General features: G+C 42.5%; 1 protein-coding gene across 2 annotated transcripts in view; it reads right to left on the reverse strand.

Moving 5' to 3' along the window:
- Window positions 1-18,791, reverse strand: part of SESN1 (sestrin 1) — an 84,351-nt gene that overhangs the window by 16,574 nt on the left and 48,986 nt on the right. The window contains exon 1 of one of the 2 annotated variants that reach the window (XM_074862252.1): window positions 665-806. The exons of the other annotated variant lie outside the window; for it this stretch is intronic. Within the exon in view, the coding sequence (XP_074718353.1) occupies window positions 665-697 (33 nt within the window). The 5' untranslated portion in view covers window positions 698-806. Of the gene's footprint in view, window positions 1-664; window positions 807-18,791 lie in introns of those variants that run through there. 2 annotated transcript variants of the gene reach the window in all.

Consider the following 18,791-nt stretch of genomic DNA (forward strand, 5'->3'; position numbering starts at 1 on the left):
CAATTTCATTTAAAACAAAAATCTTAACGTGGTGACACTAAGAAACTTACAAAAGAGATCCAAAGCAGTGTTTTAATTCCTGTCCAAAACAATGCTATTGACTTGCATTTGTTTACAATTACAGCAAGCTCTCCTCTGTCAGAAACACAAGACCAGCCTCACTGTTTCAAAAGGATAATCCAAGTCCGTGCAAGAACGAAAGAAACACCGGGCAATTCCGAAGCAAAAAACTACCTGGATGAGCCTAAAAACCCAGCAGAGACACCCCCCCACCACACACAAGCGGTCCGCAGCCCTTCTGGGACCAGGTGGCAGTGGGGAGGCTCACGACAGCGTCTGCACTGTCACTGTGGGCAGTCGCTGGGTATCCCGTAGAAGGGAGCCAGACAGGACCTGCAAATCCCCGCTTAACCCTCCGGCAGCTCTGAACAACATCTTTAGGGGTCGAGCGAGGAGCCCGCGAGGCAGCACCGCTCCCGCCTGCCCGGCCCCGCAGCTGAGCCGGGACTCGCTCGGCGCAGAGGGGCCGCGCGGGCCCCCGCCCCACCTTCAGCAGGGATTTCTCCCTGGGGATGCGCCGGGCGAGCAAGACCAACGGCCCTGGGGAGGCTCAGCCCTGCGGGGGCACCCCCTCGGCCCCAGCCCCTCGCCACCCGCGGGGTACCTGGTGCCGGGGGCCCGGTCTCGCCACCCTCATGCCAGCGCCGCGGGGCCGGGGCCGGCTGCGCTCCCCTCACCGCCCCGCCGCCGCTCTGCCGCACCGCCCAGCGCCGCCGGGGCGGGGGCGGGCCCTCCCCGCGGCCCGGCCTCCTCCCTCACGGCCTCTCCCTCCCTCCCTCCCGCCCCGCGGGCGGAGCGCTGCCCTCCCGGGCGGAGCGGCGGCCGGGGGACAGCTGCTCGCCGCCTCTCCCCGGTGCCTGCCAGCCCCCGGGAATGCCAATAAATGCGCCCCGGACAGGGGAACAAGAGGCAGCAGCTGCTGCCGCGGGGGAAGCCCCGGCCCGGAGCCGCCCCAGAGCCCCCCAGTCCAGCCCGCCCCCCCCCCCTCCTCCGTGCTGCCGCCGGCCCGGCGGAGGCGCAAGGGCGCCCCCTCTCCCCGCGGTCTCCCCTGCTCCACTCTCCTCCCCGGCCGGGAGAAGCTCTTTGGACAACACCTTTTCTTCCTCTCTCCTCTTCCTTATGCAAGAGTTTCTACCTTCTCTTTAAGCAACAAAGTAATTATGGCTTTTAAACTGAGAAATCGCAGGAGGTTAACATTTTGTAGATATTTGTGTGGCTAAGTATGCTGCTGCAGAAATTTGGCCTCCTGCCTATTCCCAAGATCATAACAGTCCCGGGCAAACATATGTTTTGCAATCACATCAGCAAAACACTCAGCCTTTGTTTGCAGCAGGCTGTACTTCTCCTCGACCCCCCAGGGCTGTAAACTCTGCCAGATGCCTTACATCTCCCACCTCTTTTGGTTTGGGATTTCATGGCATCAATTATTTCAAGAGAAGCAAGTCCCTGAGCTGGCCCACTTTTTTTTTTTTTTTTTGTCTTCCACAGCAATCTAAGATTTAGAAAGCTAAATTCTGTTAGATCATTTTCCTTCAAATATTTTTAATGAAAATAAAAATATGACAGACCCCAAGAGGAGAACTTCTATTGCAGTTTTGATGGGAGGAGGCCAGGAGAGCTCTGAACCCCTGAACATACTCATCTGGGGGAGGAAGGCTGCCTACAATGCAGGCTGCTTGTTTTGAGCCCTACCAAGCTATCTAACAACCAAGCAGGGAAATTCCATGACACTGAACTTTACACTTCTGTTAAATGTAAAACTGAACACTAAAAAACTGTTCACAGGCTGTTCCTGTTATGGGTGTCCGAATCTTGCAGCAAAATGCAGAAAACACTGAGGGCAGTGCTGTCAGGGAAACGTGGCAACATGTCTCATGGCAGCAGTTCTGCACATTTCTAATACTGAAGTTTTAAAGGCTTCCTTTCCTCTCCACTTTCCAAATACCACCACCTCTCTGGGCTATGCAATTAACTCTGGAGAGCCAAGGGATACTCTACTTCTGAAGGCTTAGCAACAGTTATAAGCTTAAATTACCCAGTGATGCCCAGGTACCACAGCCCCTTACTTGGGGCCTTGGCTTTAAGCTCTAAGTTTCTCCAGAAGAAATGAAGTGTGCTTTGTACCTACTTGCACTTCATAAAATGCTCAACAGAAGCATGGAAAAAGATGACAAATGTAATACTGGCAAGGAAGGTTGCATTTTGTGAGCTAATAAAATAAACTAATGAAGAACACTCTTTAATTCCCACTGGCTACTTCCTTACTTCAGGCCAAAACATAAGAGAAAGAGAAGGAATGGGCTTCACTTTCAACACGGGCAAAGGAAGAGCTTGTGCTCAGAAAAACTGTTGAAAAAGAGTAATTACCCGAAAGCTGAAATGCAAGAAGATGCCTCGCCATAAGAAGTCTTCCTGGATGTCAGATGAAAGGTGAATTCCATGAATTTGTTAACACCCTTGGAAGAAAAAAAAAAATACCAAAACAAAAAAGAGCCAACACTCCCTCAGTTCCCTGAAGTGTTTTTCCCCCACTGTGGTCAATTGCCCTGCCTGGATATTTGTGAGGAAGCCTGTTTATGTTAACACTTGTTCCTATACAAAGAGCCTTGGCAGATACAGATTTTTCTCTGACATCGTCCAAGGGAAATTCTCTCTCATTAAACAACTGACTCAACTAGCAGAAGGTAGCAAATTATACCACGTTCTTTGCTTTCTGTATCAGGATAGATGAAGGCAGTGACAGCATGTCAGAAAAAGCATGTACAAAGGGGAAGAGGAAGTTGCACAGCTGAAGCAAACAAGTAATAATGGTCTTAAAAGCTCTCCCATATGGCCTGAGTACACAAGTTCTGCTCAGGCCCCAGGTATATGACTGCCTTAGCAGAATCTCATTACCCCAGTCTGCTGCAAGTGCTTTCTCCACCCCAGCCCTCACACAAGTATTTCCAAAGTGCAACTCCTACAAATTGAAGAATGCGCAAAACTGAGCCACATGCTCATCTATAAATTAGCATGCAATTGTAGACTGAAATGAATTCCATTTGGAGGCTAGTAAGACAAGCTACATGAGCAATTTCATGAGGGAATATGGTTTACACCGGCACAAAGCTCGTTTGGGTACTAACGAGTGCAGAACCCTGTGCAGCTGGGGGACATGGGGACAGATCTATGGTACAGTTTGCATAAGTCAAGTGTTCCCCTGGGGACACACAACAGCATGTTTGACCATGTATCGATGCAAGTAAACAGAGATCTAGTGAAATGCTCATAAGGGAAAAAAACAACAATAAATGTTTAACATGAAAATATTGATAGATATCAAGTTTCCTTTCACACAGAAAGCTCTATGATAGATAGACATGAAGTCACCTAAAGCAAACACCACCTAAAGCATGGAAACATACTATTTCATAGCAAGGACTTCCATAGAAGCTGCTTACATAAAAGGATGGCATGTAACATCTGGCATGTAACATCTTAAGTCATCAGAAATGCAAATTTTCCTTATTGCTACAGTTAAAGAAATGTCCTGGTGAAGCTAAAAGTAGACCAATCTGTTACAATGTCAAAAGCCTGATCCTGCAAACACATATGCCTGCACTTAGCCTCTCTAACTTGCAATAGTTCCATTTCAGTCCAATAGGGCGACTTTTTTGAGTCAAGTTCAGCACAAACAGATGACTCCGGAGAACTGGCAAACCAAGATCTTAAATTCTTTCCATAGAAAAGCTATCCAAGCAGGAGCACTCGAAATGCCTGTTATTGCAATGCCCTGGACATCAAATTAGTATCTCGGAAGATGATCAGACAATTCTTTCCCAGGAACATTTACAAGTAAAAACAGATAATTCTTCGGGGCTCTGAGCTACCTGATTGTTCTTAGGACAGGATTTCTCTCTTGTGGTTTCATAAGGTAGCGCCAGCTGCGGCAAGATGTAGCAAGCTTAGCAGAATGGATGTAAATACCAGCATTCGCATCCCAGTGTCTTTGAACCCCCGGAGACAGCCAACAGCCGCAGATGCCTGGTGTCTTCCATCTGCAGCTACGCTAGCTGACAAGGTTACTGCACTAACCCGGGTGTCACTGCCCCCCCACCGGGGGCAATGGGTCTCTCTTCTAAGACCTGCCCACCCAGCTGCTTCGAACAGCACTCTACTGCTTACAGTAAGCCACTGGAGGACTATTTTGGGTTGGGGGGGTGGGGGGTGATTGTTTTGGGGTTTATTGGTTGTTTTTAGCTCATTTTGACAGACAGAGGTTAGGCATTATTAGCAATAAACAGATCTCAGGGGATGTAACTCCTAGCAAATCAGGAGCAATAAAAGCATGGGGGCAAGAATCTCTTCAACCGGAACAGCTGGAGCAGCTCCACCTAATCTGGTGCCCTAATGAAGTCACCAGGTGTTTCAGCAATGACTAAGCAGTCCCACACTGGCCACTCTGCACATTTCCCTGTGGATTCCTCTTGTTCCTTGTTGTACACAGCCACAATCCTTTTCATAACAAAATTCAAATGTATTTCCTAATCTCTTCTATTCCTTTATTATACATTTGTTATTTCTAAAAGAGCAAAAATCATTATCATGATAACAATATGGGAGGCACAGCAATCAACCATTCATTACAGTGATGAAAGAATTTAAATTAAATAGAATATATCATCCTAGCATGCAAGTCAAGAAAAAATGGTCAGTATTTCAAAGCATTCTTCTTGATTTAACCTTAATCTGATTTGTCAGTCTTCACAAAACTCACTCTATTATTAGAATTAGTACATAATACTAGGGAGGAGGATAAATTGTATTGTTTGTTTGTACAAACTTTGTACAATCTAAATTCTTGCTGTGTGTGTCAAAAAGGACCAGCCCTTCAGAACGGCATTGTACCTGATACCTTTCTAAGAATAACAAAATCAAGTTGTTTAGGAAAATGGAGGGCTGACAATTGGCCACATCAGGAAATAAGTTTAGACCAATATATAGAAGCTTTCCTTTTGTAGTCTTTAGGACTGCAAGGCTGGCTAAGACTAAACATTTTACAGTATTCAGAGATTATACTTATTGTCTGTTCTTCGAACCTTATCCACCCTTGAAATGCTATTTTTCTATTTCTAGCTCTTTCTTACATGCTCCTTTCTTACTGGCCATGTCTTCAGCTTTAATGGGCAAATGACTTGCAAGTAATCAAGAGATTCTGTGAGTCATTACAAATCAGGTCATTTCTAGCCCAGTGTATCCCCACTGAAAGACCCAGCATCTTTTTTCTCAGAGCTGCAAGAGGCTACGAGACTCAGTTGTTACACCTGAGCTGTTCTCACAGTTGACTGACTTAAACTCACCAAGCTCCAAGAACTCCAGTAGTTTTATCTGTTCCTTGAACTATTTGGTTCATCACCCAGGACTCTGATTCCCCCCCCAAGAGACATCCTTCTGGTAATTTCTGCCTTTAAGATTTCTACAGCTCACCCCACCTCTAAACCACAAGTTGTTTTGTTGTTTCTCTCCCCAAAACTTGTCCACATTTAACATTCCCTTCTGCAGTTATTATGTAGCAGAAGTACAAAGCTTAATTTAGGGAGCTATAAGAAGTTGAGATCTTGAGATTATTCATGCTTTGGCAAGGACACGAAAACAGACACAGTTTCTAGGACTACTACAACTAGGTAGATTAAAGATGCATATCTAAAGCTTAGTAGATTGAAATAATGTTTTACCAGATTATTCTTCCCCCTTTTTATGAGGGTACACAGCTCCTCCTAGGCTGATAAACAGCAGCTGAACTATAAAAGTTGTCTGTCTGGCATGCTGTAAATGATACTGTTCTGAGGTGGCTCCAGGCTCAGGCACTATGCCACAACACTCTTAGTTAACAACTCCTCCCAGACCCAGCTCTCCCAAAATGAAAGCCCATGTTAACTAGTTTCAAAACTGACCGTGGTAACTCACAGGTACCTTCTGATCTTTTGGTGGCTAGAGGGTATATGGAGAGGGGATCAGTTGTCCAGCTGCAGATCGCCACTCTCTGGGGAATGGAACATCTGCAGGCTGCCAGCCACTCTGCAGTCTCTCTCAGTACTAAAACATTAAGGTTAAAAAACCCCTGGTTTAACTTTAATAAAATAATGTATTTGAGGTTCAATCAAGAATAATAAAATTTAACATAGTTCATGGCTGTCTAGAACTTTTTTGGCCTAAGGAGGTCTCCCCTATTCCCTTCAGTTAGCAAACTGCCAGGTCACACCAAAGCCCAAGACATTTTGCACAGCTCCTTGGAGCTGGGATCCATTTCACTATCTTTTTCTCAGGCCCTCTCTCCCCAAGATGAATACTGAAAAGGGACAAATATGCTCTCAGTTGAGTGAAAACTGGGAACTTCCTGCAACTCCTAGTCTTCATAATTGATTCAGTTAAGAGCAATGAGACAATGCACTACCTTACGTGCTTTGCTATCCTGGAATGCTGTCTGACTATGCCTCACCACTACCGTGTAAAGATGCTGTTGGAAGGCTTGTCCCACATGGATCGAGGTTGCTTTATCACTCTGGGCAATCCGTTGCAAACAAAACCTTTTACACAATGCAAATGCCTGCCTTCAAAGCAAGGGAAGGCCAGCTGAATCATCTCTGCGTTTAAGGTTTCTAGGTTTTTTAAACTGCATTTGACCTCAGAAATAGTCTTTATATGAAAAGAGAAGAAAAAGCAGTGAAATGCATCTCTATTAGCTTCTGACAGAAACGAGGCACAACAGCAAGCACATGGGGAAAAAAATGCCTTTAGGAGTACTGGAGTGTTATACCTGACAGCAAGTGACCCAGAGCTGCATTGCTGTGAGGTTACAGTGAGCATGCAGGAAATGCTGCGCAAGCGTCCTGTGAAGAAGTTGCAACTAAAATCTACTTTCATACTCTGGTACATACAGACATGCAACCCAGAAGCTCTTCTCCTCACCAGGTTTTTGTCATCTTTACACTTAGGGGCTCAGGTGTATTTCTAGAAGATTGCTTGAAGCTCTGACCTGAGTCTCATGGCTGACTTGATTTTGCAGGTACAACAAACAAAAAGCTTATTTCTGTAGAGCCTTCACCAAGGAACATACTAGCAATTTATAAAATACTTTGTTAGATTTCTTTGAGTCAACCCTTAATCTCTCATACATCCACACTACAGCCAAAACCTGTGGTTTGTTTTGTTTTTTTTTTTTTTAAAATAAATTCAATGTTTTCCCCACAAAACAAGAAGAATAGAAGGCAACAAAAGCATGTCATGTCATTTAATGCACTTCAAAATGACTCTCAGCTATTTTTCTATAGCTTGATTGTTACAATGAGATAAAATCAAGTGAAATCATACTACTAAACGAATATAGGAAGTACTGCCAGAGATTCAGGAACCCTTATATCAGTAACTGCAGTCTGGGGAACTGTTTAGTGGCTTTCGTCTTACACTTGCCACTTTCAGGCACATGCTCGGTGTGCCTCAGAGCAGCAGACAGGAAAAAAAAAAAATATCTGTTCTTCTGTTTTCAGTTTTCACAGTCTAGCTGTGACCCAAATAATATATGTTATTTATCTGAGTTTGGAGTTTGTGAGTTTTGGAAAAATCAAAGGGTTTTTATTAGGAAAAAATCCAAATACCTATGAAGCTGTATTTCCCTTGCATTTTTTGTAACAACCTATCTTGTTGCAAGTTCCTCGAGACTGAATCTCTTTTCATATTTGTTTGATATATAGAGCCAAGTACAATATTATAGGATTTATCAACTCCTTTAGAACATGATCTTGGCAAAAAGTAACATCATCCTAGAAAAGTAACCCACATCACTGATTTAATAATAGCAGGTAAAGAAACAGATCATCCTCTAGGTACTATTCAACATCTGATTGTTATAAGTTAAGGAGATAATACCAGATCTGCCATTTTCATACCAAATCTGTTTCTTTTACTTTTATATTCAAAGACAAACCCATAAGACCTCTGCTTGAGGAGACTCATGAAAACAAAAACCAGATGAATTATGTATTTATCGCCACTTCTGCCAGTTATTATCAGTGTTTTGTTTAAATTCAGGCAGCACTGTATTCTTCATTCTTCCCTGTTTAAGAAGATGACGTGGCTAAGACATTTTGACCCAAATCAGTTTATTGGTCTTTGCCTTTTAAAACAGAAGAACTGAAAAAAGCACTGCCTTCCTGCCGATACAAATCCTGAAAGATCTGGTCTGTCTCCTACTCAGCAATCAAGACCATTTTCTACAGTAGATTTTACTATTTTGACACTTGGATTAATATGCTGTTTCTTTCTCTTACTGTAAGTTAAAAGGACACCAACACCTGCCCAAGGGGGTACAGCAGGGAGCAGAAGCCCCCTGGCCCATCAGGGGCCACCCGTGCCCTGTGACTAGTGACAGCAACAGCCAACAACCGCTCTGATGAGCCCCAGAGCGGGCGCAGCAAGCTGCAATGCCACTACCAACACGTGCTTCAAGGACACTGTACGTGTGCCCCTGTTTAACACAGCACAATTTCTGCATCCTCGTAAATCCTGGATTTCCCCAGAGTTTGGAGAGTTCCCTCAAGGCCCCTGGGGCAAGCTGGCCTGCCACCAAGATGCCTGCAGGACTATATCCTTTCCCTCCTACCCCCACTGCCCTTGGTGCTTTGCCACAGGTCACAGAGGTGCTGGGTCCCTGCAAGATAACTGTAAAATTGCAGGGAGATTTCTGCAACCCAGCAGCTTGGGATCTCAATAAAACCACAAACTTTTCCAGGCTTTACAATGCTGCTGTCTGCAATGATGATGTCCAAATTATAGAACTGTTAACACCTTGCCCCACATACCTTCTCAAATGCATATTTGCTAGGGGAACTAAGTCAAAACAGACTTGAAACCAATTCTAGCACTCTCTACTCAAATACTGTTAAGTGTCTTTATTTTTTTAAAAAAGTTAACCACAATATTGGAACATAGCCGTAAATCCACTGTTTGTTAACAATCACAATTTAAAATCAACCACTTGCTATTGTGAGAGAGGAAAGGCCACCTACCGTTGCTGGACCACCCTGACTACTTACTATACAGCATTTTAAACATGAGATACTTCAAAAGTCCTGGGAAAGGCCAGCACTGTATGTGTAGCCCCTCAGATTCAAATGTGCTGAAACCACACACAAAATACAGCGGACGTGCTGCAGAAGACACAATGCTCTCAGATTTCCATAGCAGAATCACTATTTTGCAATCAAGCTAGCATTAAAGCCTGATTTATAGCAATTTTCAAATGTAAATAAACAAAGTATAAGTTAATAAATAAAATCGCAGACATACCATACTAAACACACACAAATTTTTACTAAGATAGTATTAAAATAGGAATGATGTCCTCAAATAAGGGTTTTGGTGTTTACAGTTCACATTTGAGCTTATAAATCTGTTTCACTGGATACGAAGCTATAGCATTCAAACACCTCCTCATTTTGTCAGTAAAGCTACAAATTGATACCTGTCCCTCTGTTTCTCACCAACATGACAACTGCCCTCTAACTGCTCAGCAGGGATTCCAAGTCAGCAAAACAATGCGGCAAATGAAAACTTGGGCAGAACTGGACTACATTTTCACTACTGATGAAGATGCAACAATGATCACTGAAGCCTGTAAAGTAAACTACTAGCAAAACACTCTGGTTCATTTGCTGACATGTCTATATTATTAACAACAACAAAGAGGATGATTTCTCTTTATCAGGATGTGTTTGTCATCTTGCTGAGAAGTCCTCTTCAGACTACCACAAAAATCACTCATTCTATTATTTTTATAAATGTAAAGATAAATTTCTTAAGAGTAACAAATGATTTATAACTTAGTATAACTTAAAAGAAATTTACATGTACCATCACACTCTTCTGAAGCTGGTAGGGCTGAGGCTAAATCAAGTTTGGATTGTAGCCAACAAGGGCCAGAGACCAACTCCTAGAGCTGCAGCAAATAAGGAATGACTTGGCAAAGCGTAGGTCTGAAGTTGTCAAGGATCACTGCATGATGGCTAAAACAAACAAGACTGAGATGAGTCCAAGAGAAATCATTTTGATGAGCTTAGACTTGGGGCTGACAGAGAAACCAGAGCCAGGATCTGCATTAGGATCTGAACCAAAGACTGGCAGGGCAGAATTCAGGCACTGGGCTATGGAAAGAGAGAGGACTCCTGAGGATCATCCATGTAGATTTAAACTTAAGCCTTGTGGGAATAATTTTGCTAAGGCAAAGTGTTTGCATGTCCACAGCCGCCAGGTGAAGTTTAGAGCTTGCACTAACCAGGATCCAGAAAGGGAGGTTTAGCTGTGGCAAGTAAGAGGGGTCCCCAGGCCCCTCTTGTTTCCAAGAGGCTGATTCTCTGCTCTGTAAGAACAAATAAATAAAACCCTGCATTCCTAAATTCACACTGCAATATCATCTATATTCTTTCTTTCATGTGCAAGGGCCACATATTCTACAGTAAATCCATTCTCAGGGCTATGGAAGATTAATGCAGCATTACATACAGGCAGGTGCTTTCTTAATAGCTGTCCTGCATTAGTTCTTTTGTTGAAATACAGTCAAGACACTGCTGGGAGGGAATGTTTTATACTAGGGTCACCTGAGACTTCAGGTTGTTTCTGGCAGCACATTGCCCTGGCCAAGGGAAGTGTTCTTGGACAAGCAATCAAAATTCATCGTCCGACCACACCTAAGCTGACCTGAACAGGAAAGAAAGATAACTCCCATATAAACTTGTACAGCAAATACGTTAGGAGTGGAGGACTTGGCCCTGTTTCACATGATACAGCAACTGGACAAATTCTCCTAACGGCTCTGTACCCTTCTTAAACAGTTGCTCTGAGGGGCAGAGGGAAGAAGAAGGTGGTTAGAGGCAAGCTGGGGAGCTGGTTCACAGGGAAAGACTCAATAAAATCACTGGATAGGGGCCCCACATTTCTGGATGGGAATGTGGGCACAGCCCAGGTGGCCAGTATACATGACGTTAAATCAACAAGTTTTGAAAAAACCTGAAGAGTATCTGCAGTGCATCCAGAACACATCTAGCTCACTGCGCACTGTCTGTGACCTCCCCGGTATCACAGATATAATAGGGCTGAACCTGCCCCAAACACATCAGACACGGGGTGTATGCATGCAACAGTCATTTTACAGACACTATGTAACCAGCTGCCAGAAGCCCCAAATGACCAAATTCCTTTTTACCTTGCCTATAAACTCTTCCAGGTGGGGAGGGGAGGGCAGGGCACGGGTGGAAGGGACAGGAATGTGCGTGGGTAATGACAGCACTATTTATGTGGTCCTAAAAACAGACTAACTCTCTGCATGGGTACTCACTGATGAAGACAAACAAAAAAAAAATCCTAACACAACTGCCTGATCTGCCTCATAACAAGACAGACATTCATGTAAAACAAAACATACATTTAGATTTTTGGCTCAATATTCTTGTTTCTGAATTGTTGCTTTACATATCAACAAACGATCCTTTGTTTTGAGAAAGCCTTACCGGCCACAAGTTTCCCAAGAGAGGGACACTACATCCTCAAGCACTGACAGGCCTGCCTGGTAATAAGCAACTAGCATGTATGGGATAGATGACACAAATTCAGGGCTGAGCATAGAGGAATCACAAGAATACTCTCCAAGGGAGAGGGTAAGTGAAGAATGCATCTGGATACAAGAATGACAGAAAGGTAGTGGCCACAGTTATCCTACAACCCTGCTATGCTGCCTTGCATGCCAGCTTGTTGACATTTATATGTGGCTATTAAAAAAGAGAGAACAACCACAAACAAGTCACTATGCAAAACTTTTGTCTAGAAGTATGCCACTAAGGAACATTGGACACAGAGGTATCCAAGCCAGTCTTAAAGCAATCAGCTTCACATTGAGAGTTACTGGCTAACAATTCTCAGTCAACAGTAGCTGAAAGCATGCTCAATCCAAACACCTAAAGCATGGGAAGGACTGCAGCCTATTTAAAAGTCAGTAATATCATCAAGAGCCACAGTAGAAACAGAAGTCTGAACTTGGCAAGTAAATGCCTTTTCCACTCCTTTTTAGAACAAACTCTCGTGATGGAAGCTGTCTATTTTTTGCAGTTGAGTAACGTACTAAATACTTAACTTAGCGGTTCATGGTTAAAACTTTTTTTTAAATAAAATAGAAGAATATTATGATAACTGGGTTTTACGAACAGTTTTTTTGACAACAACACTTTATATTTTTCAAACAGTAAATAAAACCTCTAAAAGCAAATTTATTTACTGTTTTCTCTGTCATCTAGCAAAGTATCAATTAAATGTTAATGGCATTTATCCTGCTATTCTGGTCACCATCAGATTTGAAGGAATACAGCTGCATCCATTTTTCCCACGTTTTATACAAGTCTCCCCCTAAATATGTTTTCCTCCTCTCCTCCACAAAACTTCCACCAACTGTTGGAGAAGCTACACAACTGCATTTGACACTGATGTGAACTTCCTGATCAGACCATCTACAACCTTTAGCCCATGATCCCAGTTGTCTCAGGGGCCAAAGGGAGTGGGCAGCTGCTAAGAAAGTTTGTAACTAACAGTACATTGTGAAACATGAAGTGAACTCGAGTCAACAAATTAGATTTGAAGATTTAAATGAACTGCCCCGAGACACAGCACATATTTTCAGTTTGGTAACAACCTTGAATATTACATAAGTGTATTGTCTACGTTACCCTGGAAAGCATACAGCTCTTGTGGTGGAAGGGTGCTTAATCTTCACGGCTTGCTGCTTACAAACAACAGTTTACATCAAGGAGAGGATCCCATTTTAGATGCCCTTAAACCAACTTGAAAACTTATTAAAGCAGTGTTGCAATTATGTGAAAAGTTGGTGGGGAAAGACCCAAAAAGAAAGCTTCCAAGGTTTTCAGTTAATTTCCAAGTAACACATCTAAGAATCAGCACATCTGTTCCATACTGTGAAATTATTTTCTTTTTCCTCTGCCCAGTATTTTTGCAAACTGATTAGTACAGCCAAATGCACATAGGAGACTCAGAAGAATGCACACTGAAAGACATTTCAGAAGGACCCTGGGTCATGACCTATTTTATGTAATGGAAATCTGCTTAAATATGAATCAAATGTAGATACTGGAACTCTTTACATTTAGATGATATCGACCTACGTTGTATCCCTCAATGCACATGTACTGGTAAGGCTTGTACACCAAGTTCCTTCCTGGTAGAAAGCACCTTCAGCAAATAGTCACAAAATTCAGAACACAAAAGCCAGTTACTGAAGAAGACACCTAAAAGATGAGAACATACAGGGAACAGCTAGTTTTAGATCCAGATCAGTGCACACTAATCACAGTTCAGTCACAAGCTGACTTGCCTCTTCTCAGCCTGGGCTCCCTCCTCCCTACATCATCCCTCCTTCCTTTCTCTCACTGTTCCACCTTCCCCACCATTACTTCTCTACTTAACTTCAAAGAATCAGAAATTACTGTAGAATGAATCTGATTTTCCTCTTCTTACTACCCTGCCTTGAATTGCTTATTATTAGCCTGGTTGGGCTGCAATTAACTGAAACGTGCTCTGGATCTGTGCAGCAGCCCCGCCTGCTTGCCTGGCTCTGGACACTACTACTATGAGCACCGGTGATTACTTAGAGGTGCCATGTGCAGAACAGAGGATGTTCTCCCTTCAGAGCACCTGCTAGTTCCAGCAAGCACCGATATGAAAAGTCACTATGACCTGGATCATACAAAACTGGGTAATACAGACAGAAATTAGGATGACATTTTTCTACTGTTTCATTGTTTTCAGTTTCTCTTGCCCCCACCGCTTCCTGAACTAGGACAGCTCGGCTCTTCCATGACGTGAGAACTACAACTGTAAAAGGGGTTAGAGTCATGTACTAAAGCTTCAGGACAATGCCCTGCAAGCAAAGCAGGCCCCCAGAACTCCTCTAAACCCTCGCCTGCAAAGACTTTCTTTCAAGGTATGCAAGAGTGATCTCTGCTCTGCTACAGGTTGCTGCTATTTCCAGAAGACCTCTAGCTCTGCAAGAGCAGGTTATTACTTTGGTGATGGCTCATTATCAAAGCCACTTGCAGACTGAAAATGTCTGAACCACACCAGGAAAGACAGTCTGGCAGACTGGGTTTGAGTTTGATGTTATGAACCTGAAACTTGCAAGACTTCACTAAATTCAGGCTGAGTTTCAGCTAGTGTCACACCACAACATTGTCGAAAACTCTCCCTGTACATCATATACATGTAGAAGTAGAAGAAAACAGGCTGCACTCCTTCTCAGTGCCTGACAGCTGGATCCACTGGTCATTAAGGACAGGGGAAAGTGAAAAGCCAGTTTCTGAAAATGAAGGATGGCAAACCAGAGACTTTGGTAGGGAGAGTAAGAGCAAGCATTTGACGCCAAGGACTCCTTAGGGCAAAGCATCCCTTTACTTGTCTGGCTTGAGGACAGCCCCCCCTTAGTATAGGGACTCCCCCAGGACAGCAGCTTTATAAACTGCTGTGTAGTACAACAGCAATGAGTGGAAACCACATCTCTCAGACTAAAAGCAGTTTTTGGGGGGTGAGGTTTGGTATGTGATTCAACTTCACTGAAGTTTCAAACAGTGAAAGTTTAAGGTAGGACAGGCACTTCACAGCAAACATGGATTTACTCAAGTCTGTGACCAAACTGCAACTAAATCCTTCCCAAGGGTCTGAGAGCTTTGCTGTATAACCTCTGCAGATGGGTTCAATTCTTAAAATTGAACCTCCAAGTTTTATTATTAAGCAGAGCTGCTAGCAAACAAACACACAAATGCAGTGTGAAAATAAAATGGTACCCTATCTATTCCTTCCACTGCAGCTACTCTATTTGTTTACTCTTTGGACAAACACTTACCCAAGCTTGGGACAATTCCAGCTGGTTATGTCAGTGGTTCATACAGGTTACATATGAAAACTAGTCTTCGGTGCAACTCTATGGACTTGATTACAATTTCCTTCTAAAATCAGCAGCATTATCTAGAGACAACCTTATGTTATTAAATCTATAGCATCTTAGAAAGAAAATCCAGATGCCTGCCTTTATTTCGCATCTTCAGAACAAATACAATAAATTACAGTTACAAAGAGTATCTAATTATCAAGACAACATTTTCAGAGACATCGAACTATCATTGACTTTGCAATTAACACTACATGCCAGCAACAAAAGATGTAGGAGCACCTGTTAACACAATTTAACAAAAACAGTTAAGTCCCAAAGTAAAGAGGGACTCAAAAGCTTTCAGTAAGCAAGAAACGGTGGACAGCTGGCAACACTAAGATTTAATGAATACAGCAGCATTCAGTAGCAATTTGAAAATGGTCTGCTTGAGTAAGGCTGAATTATTAAAAAAAAAATCTCCATTTATAAACAGTGTTGATGGGATTTTAAACAGCTTTTGTAAGAAGGATTAAAAGTCAATTGAAAAGTCTGTACAGATAAGAAAGCAAAAAGAAACTGTGCCCTTGAATTCTGTACATACTGTTTAACCTTATCTCTGTTTCAGCCTCCTGGCACACAGCAGGGGTAAAACAGGCTGCCTTATACATAGCTGGTGAGGTGGGCTCTGTATTAGGGCTATTTAATGCTTGTACAGTGCTTTAAGCTGTACTGTCCCTTCACTCCCCCCTCTCCCTCAAAGCTGTATACTAAAAATCATTTACCATCCCCACCAGGTACAGCTAGCAAATACCAGAGACATAAATTGCAAGAGTCTGTCCAGGCATGCTATAATGATTAGGTGTTTTCCCTCCTTTATGTAACTGATGGTCTTGCTATTCTCTGTTAGACTTTTATAACTGTACACCTTCAATATAACTAGTGTAAATATTGACAATGGGGAAGCAAGCGGGGATTTCTGGGAAGAGGAGGAGGAGTGGGTAGGAGATGAAAACTAGGCTTTAAGGTTTTTTTCCTCTTGCCTCTAAAGTATCCTGTAACATTCTGCTTTACACAAAAGTTATTATGGCTTTTAATTTATGCATCACTTAGAATAAGATGACAGACCAGAACACACAACTAGATCTTTTCATTCATAATCCCTCCCCTATCCTTTCTCATCTTCTCATCCAAAATCCAGCCTGTTCTGGTAACCTAAGTTGCCTATTTCTGCTGTGCCTTTTATAAGACAGCCAAAGCTAAAGAGCATTCAAGGTGAAAATGTACAATACCACGTCTTGTCTTGGTTTCCCTAGCCTGTAACATAGCCTAACATTTGATTTGCTTCCTTTGGTCTCTTCCAGGACACAATAACAGCTTTATGAAAAAGCTCTGTAAGAATCTGGGCCATTGATTTGAACAAGGACTGTTTAGCCATGACACACAGCACCAAAGAGAACTGCTAACAAGCCAGCTCTGGAAGCAGTATTGCTGTTTCAGCGGAGGGCTCTAACAGCAGCACAGTGATAGGCAGCTTCTGAGGGACCTGAGGTTATCTCTTGGTGCAGTCCTTCACCGCGCTGTACCAGCCTGTCAGAGCTAGTTCAGGTGCATCCAACACAGCACCACAAAACATGTTGTAAACATATTCTGATTACTTATCTGGGATATTTATTAGCCTACACTTTTTCCAAGTGATTGCACAAACCATTACATAAACATAACCAGAATATTACTTGCAGAAAGGGACAGCTATTCCACTGGGAAGTGGAGTTATACTTAAGAAACAAACAAGCCAGCCACATATATTTGGGAATATATTGCCTCCATGCAAATTTAGGGTAGAAGTAAAGAACATCAATACACAATAGCCCCAGGGAGATTCAAATAGCTAATCAGCTAACTTGCTGTATTTGTATAAAGCACAGAAAACACTCACATTCTGTAGGAAATATAGTTTTCTAACTCTTAGGGCTGCAAAGTTAATCATTTAAATGCAGTTTTACTGTAAGCCAACACAAGCCCATTTCCACTAGCCTGCTAGAGCGCGAAGCTACCATGATAACAGCAATCTGCTCACTCTCCCTTACCTTCAGGTAGGTGAGGAAGCTAAAGCCCTAGTACAAATATTGTTTGATGAACGCCTCCTTCAACAGATTTCATCACACAGTTTTTATCTGGTTACTGTATAGTCTCTGTATTCATGAGTATTATTCCTTGCATTTTGTAAGTATGGTTTTATGTCCTGCAGAATAAGAAGGATATTGTCATTCAAAACACATTTGTGACTATTCATTTTGTGTCATGGATGACATACTCAAGGAATCCACATCAAGGAGATGGAAATAAACATAGCAAAAATGATCCCTCCTTAAAGCTCATTACTCTTTTATGCAGTTCCTACTATGGAGAAGTACTTATTTCTGTTTGGGCAGCAAAGTCAGTACAGATAAGATAGCTGGGTCTTCCTATTTATTATTGCCCCTACCTGTTTATATGACAGCAAAAAGGACTGGGTTGCCATTCTATAAGGGCTATGAAAGATGAGGTGAACCTTAAAAACTGAAAAACCACCTTGCATCTGAACGAACTCAGGCAGCTGCCTCATTGAAACTCCTTAAGAGTATTAGTCACAGGTCCCCTGCTTCAGTGCACGTAGTTAGAGGATTATGATCTAAAAAAGTGCAGTTTGGCTCCCTCACTGTAACCTCATGATGTTATTTGGGCATTTATGAATAGCCAGATCTCCATGCAGCAGAGCTGCTAATAGCATGGCATGTACCAATCATACTGCAAAGCAAGTGATCTCACCAAGGCAGCTTGTGTAAACACAGCAAAGTCACACAAATACAACAAGCTTCTGAGTGTACTTAATCTATGAAGAATATTCACTGTGTTGCCTGGAAACACATAAATAGGGGCTTTTGGGGGTTTTCTCCCCCTTCTGCCCCCTCAGTTTTCCATAAAGAATATTTATGGAAAGAATGAGAATTCCCTCAAAGAAGGGGTTTGCTATTGTGGTAATTTAGCATACCATACTCTGAAGAATAACTTTTCTAAACAGTAATTCCAAACATGGCAATATTCCTTTCTGAATACCTGTTTCCGTTAGGAAGTATTTTGCTCCTATAAGCAAGAACTGACAGCACTTCAGAGTGCCCTATTGGAACAAACGTACGCTGCTGAAACAGGACATATTTGCCCCATGAACGCATTTTGCAGAAGTACTATTTAAAGCTCCCTGGAAAGGACAGTGAAACTGAATTTAAATTCTGAAAGAAAAAAAAAATTCAAACCCTTGGAAAGACTTTATTAATATTTGTGCACCTTCTTCCTTAAACCAATAGATGTTACTTACTTCTTGGCAAACTGACAGAATAATTAAGTCTGGTTATTCACAAGGTCTACCAGAAAGTCACTAAAAACCAAGAATGCGTAGATCCAACTGTCTAGTGGTCTCACAAAGAAACGGCTAAACCCCAGTTCTGCCCAAATTAGAAGAGGTTAAATGCTATTTCCCTGCATTTAGTCTCCCCCATACTATGTCTTCCATTAATAATACTTAGAGCAGAAAACTATTTCACATGGAGCAGTGTTATAGAACAGAAATCCCACAGGAGTAAACATGAAGATCACTGACTATGAAATTTATGGTTTGCAAAATATTTACTAAAGAATCCTGTAAGAAAATATGGTTTATTTTTAAATAATATATTTCATCAGATCAACTAATGCAGCTGAAAAACTACAAGGGGCAAGCTCTACTTCAGATCAG

The sequence above is a fragment of the Strix uralensis genome, chromosome 3 (assembly GCF_047716275.1).
Source record: "Strix uralensis isolate ZFMK-TIS-50842 chromosome 3, bStrUra1, whole genome shotgun sequence".
NCBI lineage: Eukaryota > Metazoa > Chordata > Aves > Strigiformes > Strigidae > Strix > Strix uralensis.